Genomic DNA, 18,368 nt, shown 5'->3' with positions numbered 1-18,368 from the left:
CAAAGAAAAATCGAATTCGTAACTTCAAAATGTGTATTTGTTGTGTTTTAATTTGTTTTTGTCTTTAGAGAAATATACAAGTTACTGACAGTTATATGTACCTGTTTTCTACTTCCTCGCTAGTAGCCAAACACGTGACCTCGACTTAATAAACGATTAGATAGGAGGATTGTCAATGTCAATAAAGAGAAAAACAGTAACATTCAAGTTAACTTGCGTTTGTGTTTCTAGCTTTCACTCCAACAGTTAATAACAGGCTTTATCATCGACCTCCTTCAACGATGTGAAGTAAACAAATGTATTTACGTTGTGCTCATTAGTCAAATGTTGTAGCCTAGGTTTTCTAACTTTTTATAGCAGTCAGAATATAATCGATATGTCGGTTGCTTCTGTTGTTTTTATTGTTAAGACAAAAAATAAAAAGGCACATGCTGTGTTTGCACGAGGTAAACAAATATCTAGTAATGGTCTTATGGTACTGAAATCCCTCACTCCTTTCATGGGAAAGACATGGGCCCTTTCTCATTTCTCTAACTCCCCTCCTCGACTCCTATCCTCGAGACTTAGTCCCGCCCACCGGAGATGCGAGCCGAGGAGCCGAGGAGGGGAGCCGAGGAGAGAGGAGGGGAAGCAGCAGGCGGTTAGAGAAATGAGAACTCTTCTCCTCTGAGCGGTCATTTTAAAGAGACGTCCATTAATGATGACAGGAGGCACAGCAGCCCTCTGTCGGATGGACAGATGTGTTGGGCGGCGCCAGGATTTTTTTGCTGTAGTAGCTTAGCAGTTGCTATATGACAGCACGGCGTTGCTAGTTAATTTTCAAAATAAACAAACAATACCAGTGGGCCAAGCACGAGCCTGTTCATATTGTAGCGTTCACCGCTATTCAAGATCACTCAAGCCTTCAATGTCGAAAACGTTCTCTTTATTTACAGAACCAATCAATAGTGTAACACTCATGACTTTCACGTAACACACACCGGAAAACGCACACACACACACACACACACACACACACCTGGGGGGTATACTGCGAAGCAGGATTTTCGCTTAGCCGGCTAAATTCAGGGAAAACTCCGGCTTTCCGGTCATCCGAAGCTGGTTCTCTTTTTAGCAGGCTAGATCTCCATGGTAATATATGCTAAGCAGCTAACCTGGTCGGGACCAGGGGGGTATACTGCGAAGCAGGATTTTCGCTTAGCCGGCTAAATTCAGGGAAAACTCCGGCTTTCCGGTCATCCGAAGCTGGTTCTCTTTTTAGCAGGCTAGATCTCCATGGTAATATATGCTAAGCAGCTAACCTGGTCGGGACCAGGTTAGGTTGCAGGCTAAGAGCTCAACTCAGTGAAAGCACCGCCTGCTGACCAATCAGAGCTCAGTGTGCGGAGTTTAAAGCGATCAAGTCATATTACAGGAGAAAGGAAATACAGAAAAACTGCCGTCGCAGGAAAGACGGCCGGCAAAAATCATCGACTGTGTGAACGTGAACATTAATAGAATATCACCTCCCATCTTCAGAGCAATCTGACTATTATAACATTAGCGTTAAGAAAGCTTACTTAAATATCGGCCACAACATAAGTAACCGGATCAGAGTACATTAAGTACAGTCCGCGGCATATCACTTCATAATGTATCACATATCTCCTTATCTGAGTCAGCTGAGCCGTATCTGGCCGTGCAACACTCACAGTGTCACATACTGTATGCAGAAGTATTATTTTAAGCAACACATAAGTTGACGAAACACTCGAGACAAATGTAATTAAAGTCAGATCGTGTTTTAGACGGGCAGTGATATCATAAACCTGTTAATGTACGCATTCAAACACTTTTTCTTTTACCAGCTGTATTCACCTTGCAGGTGCAGCTATGTGGCTTTTATCCTGGATAAAGTGTTTAAGTCATGGATGTTTAAAGTTTAACTTCTTCATTTTTGACTAGTATTAAAGTTCACTTTTCATTCAGGAAGTATGACGCTGCGCTGTCAGTGCGCTTCTCCATGTTTGTGATTGGTCGAATGCTCCAGATACCACCCCTTTCATGTGAACGCGCACCTAACTAGATAGGACACGGCTGGCTTGAGCGATCCACTTGATAACCAGCGTCGTAGGACAGTTTAGCGAGAGCGCGTATGTTTTGGATTAGGCCAACCGGCTAACTCAAACATATCCAGGTTAGGTTGAACCAGGTTCGCAGTATAGGCCCCAGGTTAGGTTGCAGGCTAAGAGCTCAACTCAGTGAAAGCACCGCCTGCTGACCAATCAGAGCTCAGTGTGCGGAGTTTAAAGCGATCAAGTCATATTACAGGAGAAAGGAAATACAGAAAAACTGCCGTCGCAGGAAAGACGGCCGGCAAAAATCACCGACTGTGTGAACGTGAACATGAATAGAATATCACCTCCATCTTCAGAGTAATCTGACTATTATAACATTAGCGTTAAGAACGCTTACTTAAATATCGGCCACAACATAAGTAACCGGATCAGAGTACATTAAGTACAGTCCGCGGCATATCACTTCATAATGTATCATATATCTCCTTATCTGAGTCAGCTGAGCCGTATCTGGCCGTGCAACACTCAAAGTGTCACATACTGTATGCAGAAGTATTATTTTAAGCAACACATAAGTTGACGAAACACTCGAGACAAATGTAATTAAAGTCAGATCGTGTTTTAGACGGGGCAGTGATATCATAAACCTGTTAATGTACGCATTCAAACACTTTTTCTTTTTCCAGCTGTATTCACCTTGCAGGTGCAGCTATGTGGCTTTTATCCTGGATAAAGTGTTTAAGTCATGGATGTTTAAAGTTTAACTTCTTCATTTTTGACTAGTATTAAAGTTGACTTTTCATTCAGGAAGTATGACGCTGCGCTGTCAGTACGCTTCTCCATGTTTGTGATTGGTCGAATGCTCCAGATACCACCCCTTTCATGTGAACGCGCACCTAACTAGATAGGACACGGCTGGCTTGAGCGATCCACTTGATAACCAGCGTCGTAGTACAGTTTAGCGAGAGCGCGTATGTTTTGGATTAGGCCAACCGGCTAACTCAAACATATCCAGGTTAGGTTGAACCAGCTTCGTAGTATAGGCCCCTGGAAGGGGCGGTCTGTCCCTAACTCCCACCAACAACATTGCCTAAATAACGCACTTTTCCTCCTCTCTGGCCTCATTCTGTGACTGTGACTGTGAGAAATGTTTCCATTTTCGATCTACTGAGAATTAGCCAAGTAACAGTTCACGCAGTAAATTACAACGACCCGCCCCTGATAGATCCCGCGAAAATGTATCATAATACACATTCTCGCGGGCTGCGAGAATGTGTATAAATATGATACATTTTCATATCAAAACAATGGGGTTGCTAAGCCGTTGCTAGGCCAATTGTTGGAGTTGCTATAGCAACTCCTAGATACCCCCTGGCGCCGCCCCTGTGTGTTCATGACTACTTATATATTTACTTTGATTCATTCACAGTGTGGTATAATGAGACAATAACAGGCTACAGATGCGGACACACACACATGTATATATTTATGTATATACAATTTCAGAATCAAACAGAGCACTCTCATAATAACGTAACACTATCAGAGACTGGATATATCCCCCCCCTCTCTGGTCGCTACAATGAGGAAAATAAATTACAGGCCAAAAGTTGTATTTACAAGTATTAAAAGTAAGCAGAGGACACCAAACCAACTGAGACCTGTCTGTCCGCTGCATATACGCAACACTGTACCACACACGTGCACCTACAGCTAACAGCCGTTGTGTATTTTATTATGTGAAGCACTAAATGGTTTTAGAAAAATATGGACTCTTTGTTTGTAGATATCTACTAAACTACAGCAAATAAAGAGAGTTGGCCTGTTATACTGAGTGATATATATATTATACGCACTGCTCTGCTTTCTGCATGCACGGACCTCACAGCTGTTCTCTCTGGAAACATCGCGTCGTGATGAAAGCAGTTAATAAAATAATATCCAGGGGATGCATGCAGAGCTGTCATTGGCTGAGATAAGTCCGGCCGTGCGTCACGACTCTTTAGAGGCTTCTCAATACTCACATTTCCCCTCCTCGACTCCTCGGTCCTCCGGTAGTGACCCGGAAATGAATTTCAGCACGCCATTTTGAAGGACGTCTGATTTCTCTAAATGCACACCGAGGACCGAGGATCGAGCGTCGAGGAGGCTCTCTGGAGGAGCTATAACCGAGGATACACTGATGGTTCCTCCACGGCTCCTCCGCGGATGCATTTCCGGGAACGGTGGAGGCGTGCATCCCCTGGATATTATTTTAGAAACTGCTCTCATCGCAACGCGATGTTTACAGTGAGAACAGCTGTGAGGTCCGTGCAGAAAGCAGAGCAGTGTGTAAAATGTATATCACTCAGTATAACAGGCCTACTCTCTTTATTTGCTTTAGTTTAGTAGATATCTACAAACAAAGAGTCGATATTTTTCTAAGACCATTTAGTGCTTCACATAATAAAATACACAACGGCTGTAGCCTGATTATGCTTTAGGAGCTGTAGGTGTGTGTGGTACAGTGTGTAGGTGTGTGTTGTACAGTGCGCAGATGCAGCGGACAGACAGGTCTCAGTTGGTTTGGTGTCCTCTGCTTACTTTTAATACTTGCAAATACAACTTTTGGCCCGTAATTTCAATTCTCCATTTCAGCGACCAGAGAGAGGGGGGGGGATATATCCAGTCTCTGATTGTGTTAGGTTATTATGAGAGTGCTCTCATACTTTAAATTGCATATATTTATATAAATATATTTGTGTGTGTGTGTCCGCATCTGTAGCCTGTTATTGTCTCATTATACCGCACTCTCAATGAATTCAAAGTAAATATGTGGGGGAACAATGTTCAGCTGATCTAACAGAGATTATAAAATATGACAAAACACTGACAGCTGATGCAGCTGTTGCCACGTAATAATGAACAGACGTCGCTTTAATATGACCGCTCAGAGGAGAGGAGTTCTCATTTCTTTAAACGTCTGCTGCTTCCCCTCCTCTCTCCTCGGTTCCCCTCCTCGGTCCTCCGCTCGCATCTCCTGTGGGCGGGACTAAGTCTCGAGGAGGGGAGTCGAGGAGGGGAAATTTAAGAATTGAGAGAAGCCTCTTATGAAACATCTCTGTTGCCGGAAATGCATCCACGATGGAGCCGTGGAGGACCGTGGAGGACCCATCAGTGTATCCTCGCTCGGTTAGAGCTCATCCAGAGAGCCTCCTCGATGCTCGATGCTCGGTCCTCGGTCCTCGAAGTGCATTTAGAGAAATGAGATGTCCTTCAACATGGCGCGCTGAAATTCATTTCCGGGTCACTACCGGAGGACCGAGGAGTCGAGGAGGGGGATTTGATGAAATGAGAAAGGGCCATTGTCCGATAAATCGAAACACATTAGACACTTCCATTGATATCTGGGCAGCCTGAGTGGTGTCCAATGCAATGTAATATTTTATAAAAATTATTGAGGCCAGTGCTCAGATGTACAATAAAAAAAAAATTGTTGATAACATTTTTACTTTTGATAAAATAACTATTTATTTGATGAGTTATGGACTGTTTGTTGACATATTGAAACCTAGTTTTATGTATGATTAAACAGCGCCATCTGCCGTATACTACTATAATAACATACAATACATAACAGAAATTGGTGTTTTGTCCTTATCCTTTTATAAGGTGATTCGATGCGATTTTGTTATAATGTTTAACTCCCCCCCCCCCTACACGCTAAATCTGATCCCAGTTAATCGAAGAAACTGGAAAGTGGGGGGCTTAGGTAAGGGGCTAGCGTACTTGCTTGTGCCCGAACAATTCATTTAAGACAGGCTCCCACTGGGACCAATCAGAATAGGCCTTGAAAAACAAACGTCTAATGACCGGCCGCCGTACAGTTTGTAGGCGGGACTTCCGTGTGGGTGTGTAGGAGACTAGTAAAAGGAGGTCAAATGTTCTACAAGAGTTTGCAAGCGTGAAGCTGTGGAGGAAAGATTTACAGGTAGACAATTGTGTTGGAATTACTCTTGAAGATATAATCTACACTGTCGTTATTAGAGAATCGATTCAGAAAGAAGGCGGTGTTGAGTGTGGTACTTGTAGACATTTGACTCATAACGTTAACTAGCTTGATGCTAAAGACACATGACGCGTGCTCGTGGACATCTCCTTAACTAACGTTAAAACCAGAGTCAAAGTATGACTTTTGCTGGACATAAATCCGTGTTTTTACCCGTATAAAGGTTATGCGTTGTGCATCTCAACATACCCTTTATCATTAGCTGAGAAGTTTGTTAGCTAGCTGCTGCACTTTGCTGAAACTAATTTGTTTTTAGAAACTTGTGTCACGGTAACGCTGCTGGCATGTTTCACTCTATGCCCCGTCGTCCGATCTGTGAGATCGGTGTAACTACATTAAAGCTTCAAAGCGGCAGGACATTCAGGAGAACAGTCGAGGAGGGGAGAGGAAAGCTTGAGAGTCTCCCATGGCTGGATAGGCGCATGGGCCTGCTGCTGTCCTGGCTGCAGAGGGCAGGTGTCGGTGCCAGTGAGGCTGCTGGATCCGCACAGAAGAGGAAGGGCCTGCTCTCCATATTTGCCGATCACTGCGGCTTTGTAACCGGACAGAGGCTCCGGCGTTCGTGCCAGATCGGAGAGCTTTATTCTAACCTGTACTCCGAGCGTACCAGGTGGACCCTGGTTGGTAACCTATGGCGCAGATTTCAAAGCAAGAATGCACCCAGTGGGAAGCTGTTCGCGGCCCTGGCTGGTATATTCATGTGGGATAGTGAGAAGATTCAAGATGAAGACATTCACAGGTTTGTAATTATACATAAATTAATATTTAGAAAATGGCAAGAAAAGACATTCAGCTTCTGAACAGATGTCAGTGAATAATGAAAGTCATGTGAACATGCTATTGTTTTCACATTATCAACATCTTAATCCAGTTTAAATTATTCCAAGAACAGACAATATTGTTTTCCTACCATTTGCATTTGAAATTCAGCGTTCCATAATAATGTCACTGTTGTTTGCATCTATTTGAAGGTGTGGACTTGAACTACAAGAAATAGAGTCTGTCAAATGTCAAAACACAGCTTCAGGGACAGCTTCCAGACTTGAACCTGGCTGGGAAGTTGTGATGGATAAAAAAGGCTTCAAAGTGTGGAAGCGACCCATACCTGACAGTCACCTCTACGAATACAGAGGTCAGCCAACTCACAATCTCACATATGTAGCCAGGCTCTGGAACGCAGATAATAAAAGCACACATTTAACTCCGAGTTACTTTTGTGCTTGTAGCTTTTTCATGGTACTTTGGTGGTGGTGATATTGTTGGTCTGAAGTCGGCATGCTTTTTATTTATTTTTTAACAGTGTTGGGCTCCTACAACGATGTCACCCCAAGGCAGTTCTTCAATGTACAGGTACAAACTTTTCAAATGTTGATATGTGCTACTATGAATGTTTCTTCTTTAATTAATACAAAACATATGTTCAAAAGTTACTTATTCTACTGAGATGCTGGCTTATAATCAGAAAAACACCTGGAGCCAGGAGGGATCAGCAATCTTAATCTCTTATCAGGGTTTTGGGTTTGCTGCAATCTCCTCCCTTAGGAATTCTGACTGATGAACCGTGTATTACTGAAGTAAAAGGCAACTGGGAATGTTTGTCATTTTGTAAAGCAATTCATATACAGCATTGGGACTTTTATTTTTTCATGGGTTATGTTTATGGTATTTATATTGCAGCCTGTTTTACATTTCTATTTTCCAGCTACTATTGCGCAACCAGCATGTTTGCACTGCAGGACAAAAGCAACCGTAAATCTCGCTCTGTGTGCTATATTAAGCACCCAACCCTTGACTTATGCTTTCCCCCAGTTGGATACAGAGTACAGGAAGACATGGGACGCACTGGTTATCAAGCTGGAAGTGGTGGACAGAGATGTCTCTACAGGCTCTGAAGTTGTGCACTGGGCTACACACTTTCCTGTGAGTTTTTCCCGGGAATTTGTCCTACATAATGTGTTAACAGGGAGGTTTTATTTGTTTGATGTCCTATCAGAGCTTCCGTTAGCCGGTAATTACCGGACTCTAAATCTAAATCTCTCCAGTCAAAATAATTTCCCCTTAGCACAATACCACATCGGTTGCACCACTTATGTGACAGACAAGAATAGTATGTGACGGATAAGAATAGTAAATTCTAATGTCTAACATTTAATGTGGAGAAAGAGATGTCCTGTATGGGTTGATTGTGCGTTGATCTGTTGGTAATGCCTCGGGTTCCGGTGGGCATGTAAACAAATGCATAATGCTGCGCTATACTTTGCGGCCTCACCCGGTTGCATAGCGACGCTTATTGTTTAGGTGTCTTTTAATAAGCAGGTAGTCCTATCATTAGCTAGAACTAGCTGGATTTGATCGATATGGACATAAACGCGAGTGAAGTCTAATCTGACGGGAGAGAGAGAGATCAGCTGCTGCTGACAAGTCGACACGCAGCTCTGCATGACCACCTGCAGCGGTGAGCGGACAAAACACGCACTTCAGGTTAGAAAATCACACGTAGCTATTTTAATTACCTCTCAAACTACCGTAACTAGTTATAAATATGTTTTATTTTTACTGTCGGGTCACTCATTACTGATCCACGAGCTGCGTGATACTGACGGGCTGTCAGGAGAGGGAGAGAGTGCTCTGTTTATTATTGTAAGTTACTGTACACTTTTGAATAATGTAGTTAATCTATTATAATTGGTTTGTTTAATATCGAATCATATCAATTTGTTTTAAAGCTCAATAAATAACAAAGAAGACCTTTGACCGGCACCTTTCTCAATTTGTCCAGAAGATTTAAATTTTTAACGGACATGTTGACCGGCAAAAAAAAATTCTAACGGAAATTCTGCGTCCTATATATATTCATGTTGCACTGTTGGAGGAGCCTGTGACTTAAGTTTTTCATTGCCATATCTACACTGTGGCTAATGTGCATATGACAATAAAGCCTTGAAACTTCAAACTTTTCCTTTGATGTGTTGTCCAAGCAAAGTATAACCTTGGCTTATGAAGTGGTCATTTTTGCTTAAGATTGTCAGCTGCTAACCTTGTTTAATCCCCCCCCACAGTATCCCATGTACTCAAGGGACTATGTGTACGTGCGCCGCTATGATGTGGACCCAGAAAACAACTTGATGGTTCTGGTATCCAGGTAGGACTTAAAAAAGAATGTATCTTGATTCAACTGTGCTGTATTTTTGATACATTAATAAAGTAGTTGCGTCTGTATTTTTCAGACTCTTTTAATATTTGTAATTCTGTTGTTTTAGAGCCGTCCAGCATCCCAGAGTCCCAGAGACTCAGGAGTTTGTAAGGGTCCATTCATACGAGTCAAAGATGGTCATCCGCCCTCACAAGTCCTTTGATGAGGTTTGTCCTGCATCTGTTGTGACACAAATGTATTTAATTTGCATCCAGGGTCCTTTTGTAGCCATTGAGTTTGACGTATGTTTTCCTTACAGAATGGATTTGATTATCTGCTGACCTACAGTGACGACCCTCAGACAGCCTTTCCCCGTTACTGCGTGAACTGGATGGTGTCAAGTGGTGAGCTCTTTTCACTGGTTAAAACTACTTTGGGCCGCATGGAACCATTACGTTTGATCACATTTAATTACCTGTCTATCAACTGTCAAGCAGCAAAGTATCCCCATAACCACCAAATTCACACACTTTAGATCCTTACACAAGTAATCTGGACATTTTAAGCATTTTTATTACGTTCATATTTCTGCATTTTTATATCTATATGTATTTATTTATAGAAGGACCATGCATACAAATACATTAATCTCAGCAAAGAGAAGAGATGCAATATGCCAGATTATAGCTAATAGCTAATTTCCATTTATGCTTTCGTATTCACTCTTCGCATTCAATGTTTTCCTACCGAGTATTGTACACCTGACACTAAGGAGTCTCTCCCTTTGTGCCTCGCAGGTATGCCTGATTTTCTAGAGAAGCTGCATAGTGCCACCTTGAGGGCCAAGAACTTGGAAGTGGGGATCTTCGACTACGCCAGTGTCATCAAATCCAGTGACGCCAACCGCCAATCGAGCCAGGAGCGTCTCGGAGGAGAAAAGTCACACAAAGGTGGTTCTGGACAGATCTACGCTTGAGATGGATATTATATAGACCTGGGGTTATGTTGGTGTGTTTTCACGTGCACTTGAACTTTGATTATACCCTCCAGCCCAACTTTTAAGTAGATTGCATGAACTGCAAATGGAAGTTGTAACCTACGTTAAAGACAAGTAAATAACATGGCCAAATCGGTGATAGATGAGCTGTCACAAGAACAATGGACTGTGAAGGCAGCATTACTGTGCTTTGGTGCAACCGTTTCTGTGGAGATTTTCATTCAGACTGCTGACATTGGCCCTATAAGGGCCTAACCTCGCAGGTTTATTATTTGCCTCATTTGGTAATGATGTATTTCTTGTCAAGATCGAGCCAAAATTCCTAATTGTGGAGATGCTTTTGCCAAAAAACTTCCTCTCAATTGTCATTCTATGTCTTGTCTTCCATTGTTCGACAAGGCTCGAGTTTAAAGGCTGTTCAGACCGCAGCCACAATACTGTATTACTGTAGGTGTGTTTTCAGAGAGATGTTGTTGAAATGGACATGGAACATGAACGGACTTCTAATAGACATCACTAAAACAGAAAACTGTAAACCTACGGCCACAATTTCTGTACTGACGATGAAGAATTGAGGCCTCGGCGGGGATTTATTTCTACCACTCATGGACTGTGGCATGGCTTATTGCTCTTCATTGGACTGGATGGGATGAAAAAAAAAAAGATATAATGATGCTATTATTAGAAAATGTGTGCGTTGACAAAACGGCCTTCTGAAGATGAACCAGTCCTTCAGCAATATGGGCATAGTGTCTTACAACAACAACATAAATCCTCAAATACAATTGTACTGATGCACTTCTCCAAGACACATTTAATGAGTAAATGCCCTTTTTAGAGAAATTTGGAACACCCACCACCATCCTTTTCCATTTCATGTGTTCTCATATATATATAATATTTTTTTTATGGTGTCCACAACAGACATAACTGGAGTTTGTACTTTTGAAATTATTGGTGTGTTTTTTTTCTTTGTGTTACTCTAGATCTTGTACATTCATAAAAAAGAACATTGCCTGGATACTAAAAATCCCTTCTCACAAGCTCTGTAACATGTTTGTCCTGCGTTTTGATTTCTTTGGTTTTTGTTATTTACGTGGGCTCTACTGAAATTATAATCCATCCTTCCAAGTCATCCTTGTTGTTTTTGTAATTCATTTGACAACCCTGTGTTGTGAATGTACCAAGAGCTTCACATGATGTGAAATAAAACCTTGCCTAATCAAATACACAGTTTACAGCCTGACAATCTGTCAAAAAATATATTGAAATTAATTTGTGTTTAAAAACATCCCATCTTGCTCTAAAATGTTGTGTCAATAGTCATGTGGTAAATCTGAGTGAATACGCGGCAGTAGATATCTCAAGATAAAGCAGAATTAGTATAAATGATATATCTACTGAAAAATTTGTAAAATTCTGAAATGATATTTCCAGCTATTATATTCATAAAAATGTCAGTGTAAGCTGTGATATACAGATATGTTGAAAGTGTGACAGTTTTTTTATATTTATCTTTTGTGGTCAAACAACATGGACTCTCACGATATATTAACCAATTAAACATTGTGTTTGCTAATGTTCAGTTTGCGAATGTATCTGTTAATGCTCTGCCATTTGCTGACGGCTTTGTGCCATCTGCCATAGTCTAGAAGAGTTGTCGCATAATGCTTTTGTGTTTTCTTTTAGCAGGCAGTATAAATTGGGTTGTAATTTGATTTCACATGAGAATGAATTGGGGACAGAAAAATAATTGTGTGCACTTATTACCCTGTGATTTCAAGACTGATTGAAATGGATTAGTGAATAATCAGATCAAATAAACATTTTCATCTGTGTCGTACTGGGTTCAGCTGTTCATTGCAGAGCACTCTTGGATTTGACCTTGTTTAGATAAAATGGTGATTAACCTTGTGTTTGTGCGAAGCAGCCAACGTAGTCCTGTCTAATGGGATAATCTGTAAACCCCACTCTGCCTGTCTGGGCAAAAGGTCAGTGACGGACTGCAAAGAGGCTCCGCAGTTTACTGAACGCTCTGACAGCTCAACACGTCAGCCTGGAAGTTACTCTAATAGCTAAATCTGTTTTCCTAAATCAAATGAACTACCTATTACATACAGTATGTGCTGTTCATATCATAGAGTACTGACAGTATGCACTACATATGATCATAGTGTACTACTTAAGCTGTCAATTTATCTAGTATCCATCAACATCACACTCCACGTAAAACCTGCTTAAAATCAGATAGGCATGGTGGATCGGATGTTATAAATGTTGTGAGAATCTAGCATTTTTTAATAAAATGTGATATTTTAAGCATACTTTAATTATAGATTTATTTCATGATTTTGTTAAAAATAAGTAAAGGACCACACAGAAATACTTCGGTGTTGATAGGCTTTTGTTTTGAGAAGCTTATTGAATATTGTTTATATTTACTACTTGAAAGAAACATGTGCTGATTCTGTTTGCCGAGATAATCTTTGAAAGTTCTTATATTGATTTTTGACACGTAACAGTTTGTGTAAATGATTGATGGCTGAATTCCTTCTGCAGTTCAGGGTTCTTTATTAACTGGGACACTTAACTTAAAAGTTGCAGCAATCTTTGACTCAAGTTTACTTATCAATACTAAACCAAAATTTAATTATACCTCCTTTGAAAGCCTCGTTTTTAGTCTTACGCATCCGACCTGGAAAACTTTGCAGCCAATCTTATTTGTTACAGTGTACCGTGCACCAGGTCCTTATTCAGAATTCTTAGTTTTTATCAACTTTGGTACTTAAAACAGATAAAGTAATTATCGTAGGTGACTTTAATATTCATGTTGACGATGATAGTAATAGCCTTACTGTTGCATTTAACTATATTAGATTCTGTTGGTTTCTGTCAGAGTGTAAATAAACCAACCCACTGCTATAATCACACTCTCGACCTTGTTCTGATTTATGGTATTGAAATTGAGCAACTATTAGTCGAACCGCATAATCCTGCTTTATCCGACCATTTCTTAGTAACTTTTGAAGTAGACTAGCTACTATTACGAGACTACAAAGCATTAGTCAAAATCTCCTGCAGCAGAAACCTATCTGTTAGTGCTATAGCCAAATTTAAGGAAGAGATTCCACCAATACTTAACTCAATAGCATGTCTGCATGTAAGGGAGGAAACTTATACAAAATGTACACCACCCCAAATTGATCATGTTGTTGATAGTGCTACAGATGCGCTGCGAATAAAATTAGACTCTGTTGCTCCTTTGAAAAAGAAGAAAATAAAACAACATAGATTAGCTCCATGGCATAATGCCGAAACCCGCAAAAATAAAGCAAAAGTCGAGACAACTTAAAAAGATATGGCGTTCCACTAAACTTGAAGAATCTCGTTTAATTTGGCATATTACTCTCAATGAATATAAGAAAGCACTGCATAAAGAGAGAGCAGCCGACTACTCTTCATTAATAGATGAGAATAAGAATAATGCAAGATTTTTCTTCAGCACTGTGGCTGACAGAGAGCCATAGCTCGATTGAGCCTTCTATTCCCATAGCACTCAGTAGTAATGATTTTATGTGCTTTATTAACGATACAATTGTTACTCTTAGAAACAAAATTAATGACCTCTTGCCTTTGACCAGTATAGTGTTATCAACAGCTCCCGGAAACCTAAGTTCTGATATTACACTAGATAGTAAACTAGAATGCTTTTCAGCCATAAACCTTGAACAATTACATTCAATGATTCTCTCTTCTAAACAATCAACGTGCATGTTAGACCCAATTCCAACTAAGCTGTTGAAGGAAGTTTTTCCATTAATTAGCTCTTCTTTATTAAATATTATGAATATGTCTTTATTATCAGGCTATGTTCCACAATCATTCAAAGTAGCAGTGATAAAACCGCTTCTTAAAAAGCACAACCTCGATCCAGAGGTTTTAGCCAACTATAGACCTATTTCTAATCTTCCGTTGCTCTCAAAAATTCTTGAGAAAGCGCTTGCAAAATAGCTGTGTGATTACTTAAAAAACAAGGATTTATTTGAAGATTTTCAGTCTGGCTTTAGAACACATCATAGCACAGAGACAGCCCTGGTTAAAGTCACAAATGACATTCTAATAGCCTCAGACAAGGGACTTGTCTCTATTCTTGATTTGCTCGATCTCAGTGCTGCATTTGATACTATCGACCATGATATCCTATTGCAAAGACTAGAGCACTTAGTTGGCATACAGGGAACTGCTTTAGGCTGGGTTAGGTCCTATCTATCTGAACGCTCTCAGTTTGTACGTGTTAACCAGTGGCGGCCGGCCCATAGGGGCGGCCCCACCTCTTTCCACATACAAAAAAAAAAATATATATTTTTTTTAAATATATATTTTATATTTAAATTTGTAATGAACAAGGTAAATATCATACAATTGGTATCACACAAATGTATAATCTACAATACAATGTCGTTTAAAATTGTGTTACGATGTCTAAAGTTACTGATAAGTCACATGTTTCCTGCCTGGCCTTGCCCATGGCATTAGTTTATCATTACCGGGCGGAGCCCCCGAGCCAAACAGCAGCAACCAGCACGTTGCAAAAGTCTCAATAGTAAACTGTGCCGCCGAAACATAATTTCAGCCAATCAGCGCCGTCAAATATTTTGGTCACGAGGGCGCTCACGTTGGCGCCCATGTTGGCGCCCATGTTGGCGCCCATGTTGCTTACGTGCGTTGACGTGAGTTGTTTATTAGACTCGTGAGTAACCAAGGTGACGCAGTATTTGGATGAGAATGGTGTGCAGGTGGAGTCGCCGGACCTCGGTCTGCACCCAATTCCTTGCAAGAGCTACTCTCCAATCCTTTCGAAAGGAGAAGTTTGGGAGATAAATTGATACTTAAAGACCTTGGACCGGACAAACCCGATTTGTATATATCACAGCAAGCTCGTGAAAAAGACAAAACGTATCAACGAGGCTTCTCACATGGCTAGCTGGATGCAAACAGGTAAATGCTATCTTTTGTTTCCCATGCTTGCTCTTCAAACAGCCGGGGACAGATATGATCTGTTCAGAAACTAGACAAAAGTTAAACAAGTACAAACCACAGACTGTGTCATGGAGAATACAGTCGCTGGTTTATTTATGTCTGTAGGCCGTTGTTGTGAGTGTGGACGGTCGGAGCATATAACGTTAGCTTAGCCAAGCTCCATTCAGAAAACAAGCATTCTAAAAGGTTTTTCGCCTGCCGTCTGTCTGCAGACTTGTCAAAGCATTAATTCATGGTTTTTACTAACCGGTATCAGTATGTTGTTATGTCGGCATCATTTACAAACGTGTATTACAATTTAATCACGGTAAAATATGTTCATTTAGTTGTAATTGTAGCTCCCGAGCCAGCGCGTCTTGTTTGAATGATGTGAGTAAACACAGCTGGCAGCTGCGGTGAAACTCGAGCGACTAGAGCGATGCGATAGGAGCGTTTAGAGCGAAGCGAATATTCGCATTGCGTCCGGTCTGAACGCAGCATAGCGAGCTCCGCGCTGCACTGGAAACGCGCCATTACATCACCAGAAGTCCTAATTTAAGGGGTCATTTCTCCCAATAATTTTTTTTTTACTTACTATATCAACAGCCCCTCCAAAAATATTTTCCACCAGCCGCCACTGGTGTTAACGATGAATCTTCCACGCAAACCAAAGTTAGCCATGGAGTGCCACAGGGCTCAGTGCTCGGACCTATTTTGTTCACATTATATATGCTTCCGTTAGGCAATATTATAAGGAATCATTCTGTAAACTTTCATTGTTATGCGGATGATACTCAACTATATTTATCAATCAAGCCTGATGAAATTAATCATCTAAATAAAATTCAAGACTGCCTTAAGGACTTAAAAACGTGGATGACCTTAAACTTTTTGATGTTAAACACGACCAAAACTGAAGTTATTGTACTTGGCCTGAAGAATCTACGAAACAAATTATCTAAAGATATACTAACTATGGATGGCATTAATTTGGCCTCCAGTGAGACTGTAAGGAATCTTGGTGTTATATTTGATCAGGATTTATCCTTTAACGCCCACATAATTGGGGACGGGTGGCGCAGTGGTCTGTGCATCCGATCATCAGATCAAGGGGGAGTGCTGGGGAACTCCAGTTCGAAACCCGCTCCAGCCGCCACTGCGTCAGGCCGTTGTGTCCTTGGGCAAGACACTTCACCCGGATTTGCTCCTGTGGGTATTGTCCACAGTACATGTATAATACTAATGTGTACTTGTAAAAGCGCCTCGATGACCTCGAGGCGTGAAGATGGACGGTGTGACGCAGTGCGCTGTGCAATGATCATCAGATCAAGGGGTGAAACCCGCCGCTGCTGCGTCTGTAAAGCCGGTGTGTCCTTGGGCAAGACACTTGAACTTGCTCCTGTGGGTATTGTCCACAGTGACCATTGCATGTATAAAACATATGTGTGTAATGTGTATCTGTAAAGCGCTTTGAGCACTGGAAAAAGCGCTATAATAAATGCAAGGAATTAAATTATAAAATCAATTTCAAGGACCGCCTACTTCCATCTACGTAACATTGCAAAAATCAGGCATATCTTGCCTCAAAACGATGCAGAGAAACTAGTCCATGCATTTGTTACTTCTAGGCTGGATTATTGTAACTCTTTATTATCAGGGAGTACCAAGAAGTCAGTCAAGTCGCTTCAGCTGATTCAAAATGCTGCAGCTCGTGTACTAACCAGAGTTAGGAAAAGGGACCACATTACTCCTGTTCTGGCTGCCTTACACTGGCTCCCTATAGAACACAGGATAGAATTTAAAATTCTTCTTCTCGCCTACAAAGCCCTTAATGGGCAGGCGCCATCTTACTTTAATGAACTCATTATACCCTACTGTCCTACTAGGGCATTGCGTTCCAAGAATGCAGGGTTGTTGGTTGTTCCTAGAGTCTCTAAAAGTACAATGGGAGCCAGAGCCTTTTCTTATCAAGCTCCACATTTGTGGAATCAGCTTCCAGTTTGTGTTCGGGCGGCAGACACCCTATCCGTTTTTAAGAGTGCGCTTAAGACCTTCCTTTTTGATAAAGCTTATAGTTAGGGCTGATTAGATTCAGCCTCTAGTTTTGCTGATATAGGCTTAGTTTGTCGGGGGACATCTTACTTCTTCCTTCTCTCTGGCTGTGAACTCTCATGTTCCGATTAACCCAGCTTCCCCAAATGTCTTTCTTTTTGGTGTCTATATACGCCGGGATCCGGAGACATGGATGATCCTGCGGTCCTGTGTCTTGGATCGCGAGCCCTGGATCTTGAGTCGTGGCTGTGGTCCTGGATTATAGGTCCTGGATGGATATCCTCGTGGATTCATCTTCCTATTATACACACATGCATTTCTAAACATTTGGACTACCTATGTTGCAAATGTATTATCTTTTCAATTTACACACGGCATCTATTGCACGTCTGTCCGTCCTGGGAGAGGGATCCCTCCTCTGTTGCTCTCCCTGAGGTTTCTCCCATTTTTCCCTTTAAACTGTGGGTTTTCTCCGGAAGTTTTTCCTTGTACGATGTGAGGGTCTAAGGACAGAGGGTGTCGTATTGTCATTCTGATATTCTGTACACACTGTGAAGACCACTGAGACAAATGTAACATTTGTGATATTGGGCAATATAAATAAACATTGATTGATTGATTGATTGATTAACTACAGCAGAGCCATCCTTAAAGGACACCTATCATGCTATATTTAAATGATATATTGTAGGGCCATACCTATATAAGGTATATTTATACGTTTCTGTTTTCAAAATACCAAACAGATCATGCATTTTAGCCATGCCTCATTTCGCTCTATTTGCTGTTCTCCAGCCCTGTTTTTGCAGGGGGCTGATTCTGTGAGCTGCAGCTGACCACACCCCCCTGCAGGAGAGGGGAGCGTGCTCTGATCAAGTCAGAAGAGGGGGAGAAAAATAGATCTCCGTCCTCCGTGTTATATTATATTATTATATAGTCGTTATTCATTTGTTTTAAAGCTCAATAAATAACAAAGAAGACCTTTGACTGGCACTTTTCTAATTTTGTCCGGAAGATTTAAACTTTAACGGACATCTTGACCGAACTGAAACTCTGCCGCAC

General features: G+C 41.2%; 1 protein-coding gene across 1 annotated transcript; it reads left to right on the top strand.

Annotated features, from left to right (window-relative positions):
• Nucleotides 1-5,904: 5,904 nt before the first annotated feature.
• On the top strand, nt 5,905-12,078 carry stard7 (StAR related lipid transfer domain containing 7). The gene is made up of 8 exons (XM_034095834.1): nt 5,905-6,844; nt 7,077-7,237; nt 7,406-7,455; nt 7,915-8,025; nt 9,165-9,247; nt 9,366-9,465; nt 9,558-9,642; nt 10,036-12,078. Exons 1-8 carry the CDS (start codon nt 6,390-6,392, stop codon nt 10,212-10,214), a joined length of 1,224 nt encoding a protein of 407 aa, XP_033951725.1. The 5' UTR covers nt 5,905-6,389; the 3' UTR covers nt 10,215-12,078.
• Nucleotides 12,079-18,368: the final 6,290 nt, after the last annotated feature.

The sequence above is a fragment of the Pseudochaenichthys georgianus genome, chromosome 12 (genome assembly GCF_902827115.2).
Source record: "Pseudochaenichthys georgianus chromosome 12, fPseGeo1.2, whole genome shotgun sequence".
Classification (NCBI taxonomy): domain Eukaryota; kingdom Metazoa; phylum Chordata; class Actinopteri; order Perciformes; family Channichthyidae; genus Pseudochaenichthys; species Pseudochaenichthys georgianus.
This window is presented reverse-complemented; position numbering and strand designations above follow the sequence as displayed.